This window comes from Amphibalanus amphitrite, unplaced genomic scaffold, assembly GCF_019059575.1.
Source record: "Amphibalanus amphitrite isolate SeventyFive unplaced genomic scaffold, NRLGWU_Aamphi_draft 001586F_arrow, whole genome shotgun sequence".
Taxonomy (NCBI): Eukaryota; Metazoa; Arthropoda; class Thecostraca; order Balanomorpha; family Balanidae; genus Amphibalanus; species Amphibalanus amphitrite.
The window spans coordinates 64,045-79,018 of record NW_024883079.1 but is presented as its reverse complement, the minus strand read 5'-3'; the positions used below and the strand labels follow the sequence as shown (position 1 = coordinate 79,018).

Genomic DNA, 14,974 nt, shown 5'->3' with positions numbered 1-14,974 from the left:
GAATGGAAATTGTCAAAGATGTTTACTGCCAGAGCTTACTCTTTCGTTGCATGGCAACCAGCTTATAAAACAGGTTTTTGCTTAAATAGAAAGAGGTTGCTAGGAAACTCGCGAGATTCGTAATGCTGCGAGCAGAAAAAAACAGCTTGAACCTGTCTTTTCTGCGTCATATATGGAAATATGGAAGCTCTGATAGATTGCATAAATATGAAGGGAAATTTGTCAGATTTAGGGGCTGAAAAGTCCGGCGTAACAAACCGACCGACGCATAACTTGTTGGAAACTTACCCGCGCTGTGCTGGGGGCAGGGGGTGTTTTCACACCCCTCTCAGGTTTTTCTCGAATATCTCAAAAAACGGCGGCGCCACATATTTATACATCTTAACCACACGTGAAAATTTCAGACCAGTTCACCAGGTCAGTTTACCAGGTCATGTCAAGTGACCTTATCTAAGAAAAGCCCAAAGGCCTGCTGTAGCTACACCAACTAAATGATCGCTTTGAAACTTTCAGCGATTGATAAGGGTAGCAGTATGTATAAAACGTACCTATACATATAACATATTTTTAATATCGGTCAATTTGGCGGCCTCTCCAGCCTCCATTATAGGAGTTAATGGGAGAAAACTGAAATGCACCTCTTTTGGACGAATGTCATTCTAAGCCCTCGCAAACATCGGTTTATATAGGTATCTGAACATGAGACACTGAATCTGAAAATTGCACCCGTGATCCCTCTGTGTACCCCTGATATCATCTCAGGTCTTGAAAGAGAAAGGTCACCAAAAGTGTTAGTTTTGCTTTAACTTTTGGTAGACGTTCTAGAGCGGTGAAAACACGTCAGTTGCGTTCGGATCAACTGGTATGCAGCATGACGGTATGACCCTTTCCGATTAGGTCATGATCTTGACCTGAGGTCAGATTTTCAAAATGACCATTCAAGGTCAACTTAGAGTTCATTCATCGTGTCTCGACGAGAGCAACACGATCCTGGCAAAAGTAATGTCGCGGCTCTCTTGAGTCAAAACTAAGTTACTACCGACTACCGAGAATCATGTTTCGTGAAAACGGCAATTTTTAAAGTGTTTGCCTTCTGGACCTGAGGTCAAATCTGCAGATTTGACCGGACATGTGGGAGAAAGAGAGCTGTAAGAGCTACCGAATACGCCATTTTCCGCGGCGCTGTAGCTCTATTGGTTCCCGAGTTAGCTGTCCGACGAAGTGTGTCATACGTCAGTGGGTAGGTATAGGCTAAGATAACTTTCATTTTGCACCATCAATGTTTTTTAGAAACGGAGTAAGTAACTTGAGCCTTTCTTCACGGGCGTCACTTTTTGAATAATATCGATAGGGCTAATGGTTAACTCGCGCCCTGGTGGTGTCTGTTTATAATGCGACCTGGTGGGGGGGCTATTTTTGTCCCCCCCCCTCGTACATCTCCGAAACTACTGGACGGATCCGCAAAATTTAAACGGTGTTCGAAAGCTCTGTCAAATTTGTCGAAGGAAGTTTAATTTCATTGACCTCGGATCACCGATGACGTCACAGGTCAGGTCAAACATAAAACGTTTTGCCGGTCACAGGTCTTCTAGGGAATGCGCTATAACGTCGAGTAAAACGCATTTTATCGAAAATCAGCGATAGGTCGTCAGTTGCCTACCTAGTACATATGTTGCTATTAGAGGTCACTGATAGTACCAGGTCAGGTCACAGGTCAGGTCACCAAGGGTCAGCACATGAACCCAATTTTACTAGAGCTGTGTGATGCATGTTTTATGGCCAATTTTTAATTTTCAAACTAGTGTTGGTTATAAGACCATCAGGAACAATTTAGATCACATCCTGGTGGAGGTCAGGTCAATGTCAGGTCAAAAAAGGTCAAATCTCAAAGTTGATATTTTTGCATAAAATGGGTACTCATTGAATGCAACTCGTCACGGCGAGTCTAACGGTGGTCTTTGTTTTGCGCTAGATGGTCTAGAATCGCTTAAAATTGAGTTTAAAAATTTGCCGTCATCAATTTTGAACAGTTTTTTCGCTATACCTTGGCCAAAAAAAGAGGTATCGATCTGAAATTTGATATGTGAATAGAAATCGGTAAGGGCTATCACATGTATTCCGCGTTTTCGAAAATCAGAAAACTTTTTGGATTTTTGGGCAATTATATCTAAAAAAAATAGTGTTTTGATTTTTGAGGGTCAAAATTAAAAAAAAATTCAAATTTCTGAGATCGTTGTTCTGTAGCCCTGGTAATCTACACCTTTTAGGTATGTCTCAAACGTTTTTTTTTTTGTATCTTCAAAGCTATAGGCCTGACAGCTCTTCCCGCGAAACCTTGTTTTTTTGTCGAAAACGGCAGAACATAACGTCACTCTGACGTCATTTGCGGCCAGCCTATCATAGCCTTTGAAAAAATTGTGGTCACAAAAAATTGATGCCCGAGAGGGTACTGAAAGTTTGGTGACGATCGGCGCAGCGGTTCTGGAGATATATCGAAAAGTCTGGAGGGGGGGGGGGCAAAAAATAGCCGCCGCCCCCCCCCCCCCATCAGCCCATCAGGGCGCAGGTTAATTTTACGATACAAATGCCATTCTTACCATGCAGTGCTATATAGGGCTCACGTTAAAACTCCAAAGTTATTGCCGGTAGGGCTCGGGCCCTACCGCCCCATACAAAACGACACCCATGTCGTTTGCTCCCATGCTCCAAATATATTTTTATTTTCCTGTTATGTATGGTGCATGCTGCATCGCAGAATGTAACCAATTACCTACCTATCTATCACATACGAGCGAAGGTCGACATACAGTGAACACGCTTACGCATTAGCTGACGCCTTTATTGCTAATGTCATGGTGAGGGGCGCTCGACGGGCCTGGCGATCGTCGGCACACCGCACACTGCTCGCGCGCTTCCATTGCCCGCTCGCGCCCGTCAGCACTGCTATTGATCGATACGCTCGGACGGACGGCCGCGTGCGTGGTCGACCGGCCGGAGTTGTGAGCTAGTCTGCACGCGGCACGGGCCGAGTAGTGTGTAAAGTCGTGGTGTTGGCCCGTACAGAGTTGTGCGTTGGCTCCACCGAAAAGTGTGTTGGTTCTCCGGAGTGGTGTGCTGGTTCGTACGAGTTATATTTTGCTCCGTAGTCCGTACGTAGGAGGGATGACAGCTAGGACAGCGCCAGTGCCGTGAGACATCAGAACGGAAAGAGGCGGCCGAATGCTGTTTGGACCATCACGTCCATCGGTCACCCCATTCACGTTCAGGTGAGTCAGGCCCGAGTCACCGACTTCTACACGTTTCGAAAACCTGGCCATCGGCCTATCATGACGTTTTATGGATCGCAATGTTTCTCGTAAAAAATAATAATAAGGGCTCATTTTGGTGGACAAAGAAGTGAGTGAAACTGAGAGTTATAACATTATATGCTCATGTATGTACGAGTACATCTATGTACTTTATTTCATTCTAACAACAAAGTTGACTTCAGAATACCTACATATGTCTGGCAAGAGTCGCATGGCGCCCCTTCACTCAGCGCTGCACGGCTGCATTCTTTGTCGAAAAGCTCTCACTGCGGAAACTTCCGCGTCCCTACGGCCCTCTCGCTGAGAGCTCACTGCTTGCTACACCGTCTCGCCCGGTTAGTTAGTATTCTGACCCGGTGTTCGGCGCCGCTCCGCACCGGGGTTTCAGCCGAGTTCAGGGTCAGACCAGCCCTGTGTCTGCGTCTGTGTGGGAACAAACACGGCCAGTCCAGCTCGGCTCGAGTTTCGGCCACACTCCACTGACTAGAACTTGGTAACTCACGGTTCCAAGTTGACAAAACACGAAGGAAAACGTCGTGGTCTCCTTGTTTAATTGTGCCGTTTACCTGTTCTGGGAAACTTTTTAAGTTTTTTTATTGTTTTTTATTATGCTTTTTATTGTTCGTGAATAAGACAGTAAAAACTGAGACAAGATACCTAATTCTATTTATTCAGACATGATTAACTTTTTAGAAAATCGTTGGAGAACGACTGCCGTAGAAAACATAGGTATTTGATTTGAAAAAATAACTTTCCACCATTTCGAATACATATATACCTATATCTGCATAGTGCATTGAAAAAAAATGAGAGAAAGAAACACCTTGATGGTGAAAGTTATAAATAAACCGATTACATCAACAAATAAGCACATAATCGATCATCAGGATTGTTTGTTGTCTGCCCAACGTATTCCTGGCAGGGTCCCTATAGTAGTTGTTTAGGATACTGCAATAGGCATTTGTTTTTCTTTCGATAGGTATAGTTTCCAACATGAGGGAATTATTATGTTCGATCCGGATCGAGATAATGCTGAAATGCCTTTTATAGTGTACCGATCCTGAATTGCCTTCTGAGAATATGTAAAAAAATTAACAGATCGATTTAATTTCGAAGTCAGTTTCCAAACAACGATGGCAGAGGCACTCCTGAAGCACCGTCAGCCTGGCGCCAGCCATTGTCTGTCGTGCGTTCCGTTCTGATTTAACAATTGAAACGTCTCACATCTCTTTCACATTCACAGCTGCCTTCTAAATGTCTTCTACTGCCTTCTAAATGGATATGTAAAGAACGGTTTGCAATTCAACGTAAATAATAAATGTTTTATTTTTAAGACATTCACAGAACATTTATATGCCTGACATTTATAAGCACTGTGACTATGTAATTGAATAGAATACTTTATAACAAGATGTTTACATTTACTGCCGCATTATTCGTCAATCCATGCATTCTTCAAATAAAATTATTGTCGCAAAACAGCATTTATCTATTTAAGTAATTATACCTAGCATGCCCGTCATTATAATTCTGCATTCTACGAGCCGAAGCACTTGACCCGCAGCTACTCACTGTAGGTAATATTTATCCGCAGTCGGCACCCTTACCTACCTTCCTCACTCGGTTATATCATGTCAAGTAACCACACTATCTGAAAATCAAAATAAACGGTGCGCTCATAACCCAAACAAACCGCGCTGGTGGTAGCTCGCTGCCCTGACCGCGACATTAACCGTCACGGGAGTCTTGATGCCACCGGCACTGGTGTGGGTCCTGAACCGACAGTTTGTTGATACACATATCATAGTGGGTCCCAGGCGGACGGTCGCCACGACTGGACTACGTCAACTGACCAGCTGACAGCGTGGGAACGGGGAGCAGGCGGCCGGTCTGCTGGCCTGCAGCACGCGCTGGATTGGTGTAGAAGTGCTGTTACGTGCAGTGTGCAATGCGCATTGCGCAATGTTGTGCGGTTCGGTGGCTAATCAGTACCTACCTTGCATTATTGAATGTGGTCGCCGTGCAAACAGACAGCAAAGCCGAGCAACGTGTATTTTTAATGTGCAAGTATATATTGGCAAACGAGGAAATTATACCCGGACGCGTGCGTCGTGCAGGTGCACGCATGAATTTGTGCACGCAGAACTGAAGTGATGTAACGACTTATACGTCACCAGTTTAGTAAGTTACCAGAAGCGGCACTGTGTCTCACGGTCTAATTGAACTAGATAAACTCTAGTTAAACTCGGTTCCAGTGGTCCGCACTTCTTTTATCCCATAGACGCCAGACGGTTCGAATTAAAGGGACCCTCCCACCTTCAAAAATGTTAATGAATTGGCATGAAAGTGATGTCGCTCTGTTCAGAAAGAGCGAAAACGAATATCTACCAAATTTCATCGAAAAATATTCACCGGTTTTCAAGATATTAGACTTTTACTATTGTTTACTTTTTGGGATCTCCGCTGTTCCTAGCGACTTTATTTGAAAGTGCGGCATTTGTTGCGCGCAAAGCAGCATATACCACCGCGTGCTACCAAACGTTTTAGTAAAAGATTTAAAAATCGTTAGATCTCCGCTGACGTCACAAATTCTAAGGGGGCACACCAATGCATTAGCCCCTTAGAATCCGAAAACTGCAAGTTTGAAATTCCATATCTCCGAATTAAAGCATTTTTCGATGTTGTGAGTGCCCAAACCGGTATTTTCAGGCCATGGCCACCAATTTGGCTATCTCAACTCAAAACTAATGTTAAGGTGGGATGGTCACTTTAAATACCAGGCGACACTTTCTGTTTCAGCCAAGGGAAGTGGGACGCAGCTCTCCCAGGAAAATCGGATTGGCCGTGGCAAACAGCAAGTTTTTTTAAGACGGTTTTGATCGTTAATGAGGGTTGATGAAATGCGACTTTCCAAGGAAAACGCGGATGGCAACTAGCAAGTCACCCTGCCCCTTGCAGCTGAGCAGGCCCGGACAATGAGATGCACCCATCCATGAGTCATGAGCCCCGCTGCACCACATGACGTTCCCGGCATTCCTCTCCATGACGTGACCCCGGCATCCATTGTCAGCTGACTATCCGGAAGTGGCCATTGGTTCGCCAGAGTGCGGCATTCACGCCATTTCCTGTCCGGGTGCAGCCAGTCTCGCGTCTGTCCGTCTCGCGTCTGTCCGTCTGTTCATGGTGTTTGCTCGGGAGAACGGAGCCTGTAAGACGGAGTTTTTTGTTTCTGCCATCGCGATATAATGTCAGCATAAAGCATTGCGTTGTGCATGTACACACGCTTGGACGTGCGTGCTCTTGTAGTGATTGTACTGTATGTACATTGTGCCTATAACCTACAATGTCTTTTATTTATGTGTTTGTGCACATTTTAGCTCTCGGGATTTAGGCAAGAAGGGTGCCTAGCTTACCGTAAGTGCAGCAGGTGCCAAGATACCGAACTTTTCGCATCAAAGTCGTCTTTTCCGATTGATCAGCTAAAATCAGTGTGTCAGTGCCACCCAAAGGCCAAAACTACCCACCCACAGTGCTACCGGCCGTGCACTCTCTTTGCACGCCGTGCACGTTTTCCCGTGCACTGTGCAATGATGTTTTCTCCGTCCCTGCACCGTCGGGGAGCACTCCTCTCAGATCGTGCCGGGACCCTACGGATCACTGCTGCGGGGTTGCGTGACCGCTCATCCCTGTCCCGAGACGGTCGGCTTCTAATGCGCCGTCCAGCCTCTCTGGTACGCTCAGAAAAGCCACGGTCGCTGTCCTTGGGTGCCGCCTCTCCTCAGTTCTCTCTCCTCACAGCCTTCGTCGACCGGCTGGCCGGGCGGCCCCGTCCCAAATCGGGTCGTCAACCCTGAGGCGCGTGACCCCATGACCCGGCCTCGGCGGTGGTAGGGTTGCAACGACACATACATGACCCGACAGCGAGCCGGCAGCCAGGTATGCAGTGGAAGCCTCGCGTTTTTGTGCCCACCAGCCGGGCTGACGGCGGCTGGTACCGGGGCTCGGACAAAAGGTGAGTAACCCCACCTGTTTGAACAGTCAAGCAAAAGGCTCGCTGCAGATGCTCATCATTGTTACACTAAAAATATTAACAACGTCACACACCATATATGAAGGAACTTACAATAAATCCCTAGGCCGTATATAAATCCCCAGACCGACGACCGACACTGAACGAGCAGCCACCGTTTCTCAGGCTGCCGTTACTCCCGTCCGCTCGAGCGCCTTTCTAATGCATTCCAGGACCGGTTCGACTCGTTGGGGGCGCGTTGGGCCGCCGTGCGGCGCGGCCGGTTGCGCTGAGAGCCGCGCGGCTTCGACTTCAGCCATCAGTGGAGTCCGGAGGCCGCCGCGGTCCGCACGACAGTGACCAGAGTGGGTGAGACCGCGAGTGGAAAGTGCGTGTGTGTGAGTTATTGTGTGAGACGGACAGTGAGTGTGTGTTGGGAGGGGGGTTGAGGAGAGTTAGCCAGCGCCGCCACTGACCGCATCCTCCCTTCCGAAGATCCTTGTTCCGATCTGCGCACAAGATCGGAACTCACCAAACCGGTTTCCGAGCCCGCCTGTCGCCGTACAAAGAATCGCGGTGGCTCATACGGAGTCCGTTGGAGCCGCCGCGGACGGGGGTCGCCCCGAACAACACCGCGGCTCGTGCAGCCCGGCGCTGGACTGGGCTCGTCATCACTGTGGTGACGCAGTAGCGAGCCTCGGGGACGCGTCGTTTGCCGCAGAGGCAGTCGGTAACACGTAGAATGTGCTGCGCCATTGCTCAGGCATCGTGTAGGCAGAAACGGCGTATGCCACACCAGGCATAGATTCTCGAATTGAATATTCATGCAGTCAGCTGTATACTCGAATGGGCGTTTCAGCGGGACCAGTCACTTTCAGATCGCCCGCGTTGTTCAGGAATGTGCGCAGTGCGCACCCCTGCCGGCCCTGCCTGCATTCCTGCATTTTTCCGCCCGGCTCCGCCCCCGTCCCCGTCCCGGTGGACCGACCATTTTCCGAGGTCCATCCCGTTGAGCACCCAGCTCACGAAGCGCCGTAAATTGGCACACCTCTGTCGTCGGCCGGTCTTTCAGTTTCAATCCACAGCGGCGAAAGTTACCGCACTATGACCCCCAAGGAGTCTTCAATCAATCAGACGTTGGCATGAACGGAAACCAATTTTCGCTTCTGGATGAAAACAAACCCGCCAAGCTCGCACAGGGGATATTGTCTTATAGGCGACATAGGAGCAAAAAGATTGGTTGGTTACAATTAAATTGAATACCAAGCGTTTGCATTTTTACGGCGAATCTGTTAGCAAACCGGTAATGTTAAAACGTAAAACGTAAACAGTTTAACGCATCCGACGTTTAAGGCGATTTTGCCACGGATTAATTGTCGATAGCGGAGATCCCTGACGCCAGCTCAGATTAGAGTCCAAACTCTGCCCCAGGTCCAGTCCCAGCCTTAGGTCACAGCCCTGCAGCCATAAATCATAACCGCAACTCAGCCCAGCCCGTACCATCTACAGCCTATCTCCGTCGTTTTTGTCCGTGCAGGCACCTGTCGCCGGATGCGGCCAAGTCGCCGAGCACTTCACCTGGCTGTTCTCTTCTTATGATCTCGGCACCAATCGAATGGGTTTGATGACCTTCGATGACCTGACGTGACCTCAAACAGGTGGTATGACATTTTGCTAGTCGCCTTGTAAACAGAGGTCACCTTTCCTTTGTGACCTATATCTCGTCCCTTGACGTTATACATGGTTGCACCAGGCACCTTATGTCTCTGTCCGTTTAACGTTCCCAGTCCCATGTTCAAGATCATCACATTTACCTGTCTGTTGTGCCAAGTCAGCTCCTTGCAGCCCCAAGTGCTCTAAGGATTGTAGCCCCAAGTGCTCTAAGGATTGTAGCCCCAAGTGCTCTAAGGTGACCTGTATTGTAGACTGGTTCACATTTATAGACCGCTTGGGACGTTGGCGCATTGTTCAAGCCGGTCTGTCTCTTTTTAGGATTTTGAATTGGACATATTTTCCGGGTCTTTCCTGTCTACAAGACATTTGCGTGATCTATCGTTTCCCTGACGCCTACTGTTAACGCCAGACCCCTTGAGACCCTAATTTTTCGCGATTACTTTTAAATGCGTGAAGGAATTTCAACCAAGCTCAGGACATGGCCGTTTCAAGACAGGCCGAAACTTTTACAATTTAGATATTTTATCGCCATTTCAATATTTCAGGCACTTGTCATTGACTCGTAATGTTAAATTTCGAGCAAGATTTTCATCCGGTGTGTAGAGGCTATCACCAGTCAGTCTGTGATACGTTATGACGTCACAGCTAAGCCCCGCCTCTGTGGTCTTGGCCTGCGGCGGTTTCGGGCCGGCGCGCGGTCACTCTCGCTGTGGCGGGGAGCGTGGACGGGCGACGGGCGAGCGGTGCCGAAAGCCGGCGGAGTTGTGCGTAGCGTCTTGGCTGACAGTGCCCAGAGAGCGACATGATGACTAAGGAGTCATAAATGCTCAATGCGCATTGCTTCTACAATGCGCATTGAGCATCCACCACTCAATGCGCATCCACCACTCATGTTCGCTGATATATTTTTTTTTTTATAAGCTGCAAATGACGGGCAGATGGCATATAACTGACATAAGGTTAGGAAATATTCACCTGTATTTAAAGCCTATGGCGTTGCAGATAATGCGATAATGGGATGTCGGATGTCACCAAGTAGCTGCCGATTTGTACATCGCTATGCAACCATCGAACAACGCAATAATAAGTTAATTGCCTGAGCTTCACATCATACGGCTCGCTCGTATTTCAAACAGCTACCCTACATCGAAAATCGTATTTGTTAGGAATCGTTAACGTTTGTTCGAAGCACGACTGAGTAGTAGGTTGAGGAGTGATGATCCTCTTGGTCCTATATACAAGAGTCAACAAGAGCCTAACATTTACTTGACCGTCTGCTGCAATTGACTCATAGCACGTGAAGCGTCAGCGAAATTCATAGTCCTTCACAGATGGCAGGGGTGTCGTTTGTACAGAGGTCGCTGATGGGCACGGGTCAATGCCGCAGTCGTGGGCGGAGCCTAATGTCATATGACGTAGAAAGCCTCTATCCAGGATGGAAAAACAGTTAACATTACGAGTCAATGACAAGTGCCTGAAATATTGAAATGGCGATAAAATATCTAAATTGTAAAAGTTTCGGCCTGTCTTGAAACGGCCATGTCCTGAGCTTGGTTGAAATTCCTCCACGCATTTAAAAATAATCGCGAAAAATTAGGGTCTCAAGGGGTCTGGCGTTAACAGTATACGCTTCGAGATTCAACTAAAACGTTGCGAACTGAAAGTTGCAACCTGGCAATGAGGCTGATGTTCACTCCCAGTAACTCATTGGATGGAATTGCCTGCATGGGGATAAAATGTCAGGATGTCCTGGGACGTGCTTGACAGTGTTAGACAGTGCTTGTCGCCAGTCCCTCGGTCGGCCATCTGCACCTGTTGCAGGTTACAGGTGCAGTTACCTGTTCACTGTTCAGCAGTGCCTATCTAATTGGCGAGTGACCGGAATGACCTTAAGGTGAATTCATGGAAAATCCCTGAAGGTGGAAGCAGTCGACAAGCAGCCATATTTAACCCTTGGAATAGGGCGAGGCAGTAAGCTAAGCTCGCATGTTTCACGTTGAAGGTTGCGTGGAGCATGACTGTGTCTTGGTCTAGTGTCTACGGGCCAGGGTCAGAGATCCACTCATACCGATGCAGGAATGCAGGCTTTCTGTGCCATTACCTCCATCAGCCCACTGCACTGAGCTCACTGCACGCTGCACACGTGCAGTGTGCACGTCGCTCATGTGCACGGTGAAGACGGGTCGGCGTCACTGACAGCCACCTGCCGGTGACCGGGTTCCCGCGGCCCGCATTCCAGCGGTTTCCGGCAGTGCCAGTGCTGGGAGTGGGACCAGCGGCGGATACAACTCGGCGTCGACTGGACGCTGGCCGGCTGGACGGGTTTGTCCGCGCTGAGCGTGACGCTAACCGTGACGTGACGTGACGTTAGCCGTGACGACGTGATGTGACGGAGGTGTGAAAGCGGGCCGTCACATCGGTTCGTATCACGCGATAATAGCCGTTTTCACGACTGCCATCTGGTACACATTTGGTGCAGATTAGGTGCAGATTAGGTGCATATTTGGTCAAATTAGGTTCAGTGTATCTCTTAGAAGCTATCAGCTATAGGGTTGCACTAAATGCTTATATGCCTCCTTTGTCATATTATCAGAGAGTATCATCGATTAAAACACTGACATAGTTTCATAAAATGAATATATTCGCTGTAAAAGAGATCAGGTGCAGATTTGGTCAAATTGGTGCATTCGCCGGATTGCCCGTCGTGAAAACGGCTATTACCGTGAGGCTCCCGTCACCCTGACGGGCCTGTTTTTAAAACCAGAGCGAGAGGCATGTGGGCGAATTGGTGCGACTATGGACACTCTTCGGGTCGATTTCGAGTTCTCGACTGGCCGATGAAGGCGGCAGGGAGGGAAATAAATAGTTTGTTGGAGTATGGAAAGAAGGTGGATGCTCCGTCGAGAGTCATGGATGAGATTATCCGCGAGCCATTGATGCGATTATCCGCGGTCGGTGTGACTGACCTGACCGAGCTTCCTCGTCTCGCTTGGCGGAGCAGGAGACAGCGTCTCCTTTGTCAAGGAGACCATCCCGGTCTCGACACTCCACCCGAGACTCATGGGTTTCATCGGAACGTGACATGCATTCTTGGCTGTTTAAAATTCCGCACTCAGCTGCCGCGTGCAAACAGACGGCGACGTTGTCATGACAACGCGAGGGTCAGGAACGGATAGCAGCGTCGCGGTGAATTTGATTCAACTCCCTAAAACAACCTTCGATTCAACTGCGGCTTCGTCCGCTTATCACACATCCAGGATTGGTTAAAATGACGCGCTCCGGCGCGGTTCGTGTCGCGTCATGCTCACTTCATGGACCATTTACCGCACCTCTAAGTATAGGCTCAGTTCTTGAAAAGTAGAACTGCAATATATACCTTCACTCTACAGGATGAGGTCCGGCTTTTTCTGTCGTTTCGCCGCCGCATGACGTTTGAACGTCTACTTGGGCTGAGGGTGGGGACACCCCGTTGTTCCACCCCACGAGCGACAATGGGTTGTATTTCACGGCTGGAGGCCTCCCCTGCCATCAGGTGGCCTGGTCCAGACTCGGGAACACCATCAGACCAGGGTCTGGTCGGTGGACGGCACTTGGCCCGGGTCTGCCCGCCGACATCAAACTAGACGCTTTCGTAAATGGAGTATCTCACGATTCACGAGGGCTGCCGACGCCCGGCTCTCTCATACTCCCACACAACACACGATCTTTCCCAATGCACAACGACTCGCTGAGACTCGATGACTCGCTTCCATCCCCTGGCTCATTTAAGTCTGTTTCTCTGCAGCTAAATGAATGAACTCAAGGAATGAACCCATTCTTGATTCCTGAATCCGGGTCATATTTTCGACATCCCTGAATCGTGAAACTGCAGTACGACGCATGTCAGCCTTTTCCCCAGTCCCGCTGGCGCTCATCGAAATAAACGCCATCATTCTTCGAGAGAGACGTTTTCATCTCTCGACATTCGTCGGCACTTCTTTTACTAGAACAATTTTTTTTTTCATAAGCTTCTTTGATCTCTCTCTCCCTCTCTCTCTCTCTCTCTCTCTCTCTCTCTCTCTCTCTCTCTCTCTCTCTCTCTCTCTCCCTCTCTCTCTCTCTCTCTCTCTCTCTCTCTCTCTCTCTCGCTCGCTCTCACCTCTGCGTGGGTTCTGCCGACGTTAGCTCGGCGCCTGAGGACCAGCCCCTGCCGGTACAGAATCTACAGGACGGTGTATACTTTCACACCGATGTGGCACTAGCGACGCCGGTTACAGAATGACCAAGTCTTTCTAAGTGAGCGAACCGTGAGGTTAACCGAGGGCAGGGGATACTCACTGACACAGGATAAGCCATCCGGTTCATCCACCGTCCTGCAGAGATTCACAAATGGCTGCACCACCGCCACCGGTCACCGGCTGGATGGCTGGGCGGTAGTGGCGGCTGGTCAAAGCACGTGACATTTGCACTGTATTCAGTGGAGCGATTGTCCCCTCAACGCGACAGGGGCCTCGGAGCGCTTCGGGGAACGTATTGATGAAATATCGACGAGCGAAGAGACCTCACCGTCGAACTAACATCAGTAGAATTTTCGGGTACTGTCGGCTACCATCTGACGGAAAACGATACACTTCCGTGCGCTAATTAGCATTCTTCCCATCCACCCCTCTTCCTGCCGACTGCCCTCTCGACCCCGCCCCTCCCGGTCTTCCCACCTTCACCCCATCCACCTGCCGCCCGCCGACTTCGCTCGCCGGCGCTAGTTCCGGTGACGGCCGGTGGCGTCGCTGGCGTCGCGGAGTAACGAACGCCGCGAGCCAAGGCCGCTGCGAGCCGCGGGCGGCGCGTCGCGGCTCCAGTCCACTCCAGTCCAAGGTCCAGTCCAAGTCAGGTGGCGGCCGACCGGCTTTGTGCCGCAAGAGACTGACGGCGTTCTTTTCCAGCGAGTCCAGTGAGCGAGCCGGGCGGCGGCGGGCGTGCCCGAGAGCGTCTGTGATAAACTCTGTGAGTGGGCCGCGGAGGCCGCAGCATCGGCATCGGAGCGTGCACGTGCAGTGGTAGCGGCTGGTGCTGTGTCGGGTGGTGACTGGTGCCGACCCGGGAGATCAGTGATTGGTGACGACCATGGGTGCCCAGGCGTCTCACGAGCCCCTGGAGCAGAGTGTGGCACGGGTGAGTACCTATACCTCGTTATCGTAAATTGTGTCTTGTGGGTGATTGTTGCGGTGGTTGACTGAGACATGGACACATCAAGTTGAAGTCCGTGGTAGTAATACCTGATTCCTGTTGGCTGTTGCTGTTGTAAGTTGAGTTGGTTCAGGCTGATGCTGGTAAAGCCAAGGCCCTTATTTAAGTTTTGATTATATTATAATTCATAATATAGATCGACTAGTGGACTGTTCAAAATAAGTTCCACTGCAATGTTGATGTGACTTATTTTGATGGGACGTCAGCGTGGCACGTGCGACTTAGCCTTTTTGGAGGGGGGGGGGGCACACCAATAACCATTGACCAATGACCAGCTTATAGGCGTGGCAAGGGCTGCGCGCAGGGGCGGATCCAGAAAATCTCCAAGGGAGGGGCCATTAGAAACTAGAAACCAGGAGGCCCCCCCATAATCCCACCTGTTGGAGGCCCCATCTTCCCACTTGTTGGCCCCCCCCCCAAAAAAAACTGCGTCTATTGAGCTTATCTAGCTGTTCAGGCAACATCTCAACATCTGTGCAGGCTTGGAGGCCCTCTGTGCAGGTTAGGAGGCCCTGTAAAAGTGGTCATCTCTGTGAGTATAAGAGACCTCCAAGTTATGAAAAGCTTTACCAATCTTCTAACAAAGAAGTCTTCTCAGCTAGTCTTCTAAGAAATAACTAAGTGGGTAGGTTAAAAAAAAAACTCATCGGATTTCGGCCACTTTATTTTCAGGAGGCCCCCTTTTCAGCTTTTTAACTTTTTAACTTTTTATTTTATTTTTGAAAAAAAAAATCGGCTAAGGGGGGGGGGGCATGGC

General features: G+C 49.3%; 1 protein-coding gene across 3 annotated transcripts in view; it reads left to right on the top strand.

Moving 5' to 3' along the window:
* Window positions 1-7,559: 7,559 nt before the first annotated feature.
* Window positions 7,560-14,974, top strand: part of LOC122374006 (protein numb-like) — a 70,578-nt gene continuing 63,163 nt past the window's right edge. The window contains exons 1-2 of one of the 3 annotated variants that reach the window (XM_043352500.1): window positions 7,560-7,686; window positions 13,914-14,142. In XM_043352500.1, the coding sequence (XP_043208435.1) occupies window positions 14,095-14,142 (48 nt within the window). In that variant the 5' untranslated portion in view covers window positions 7,560-7,686; window positions 13,914-14,094. The other 2 variants (XM_043352499.1, XM_043352501.1) reach the window with 2 other exon arrangements.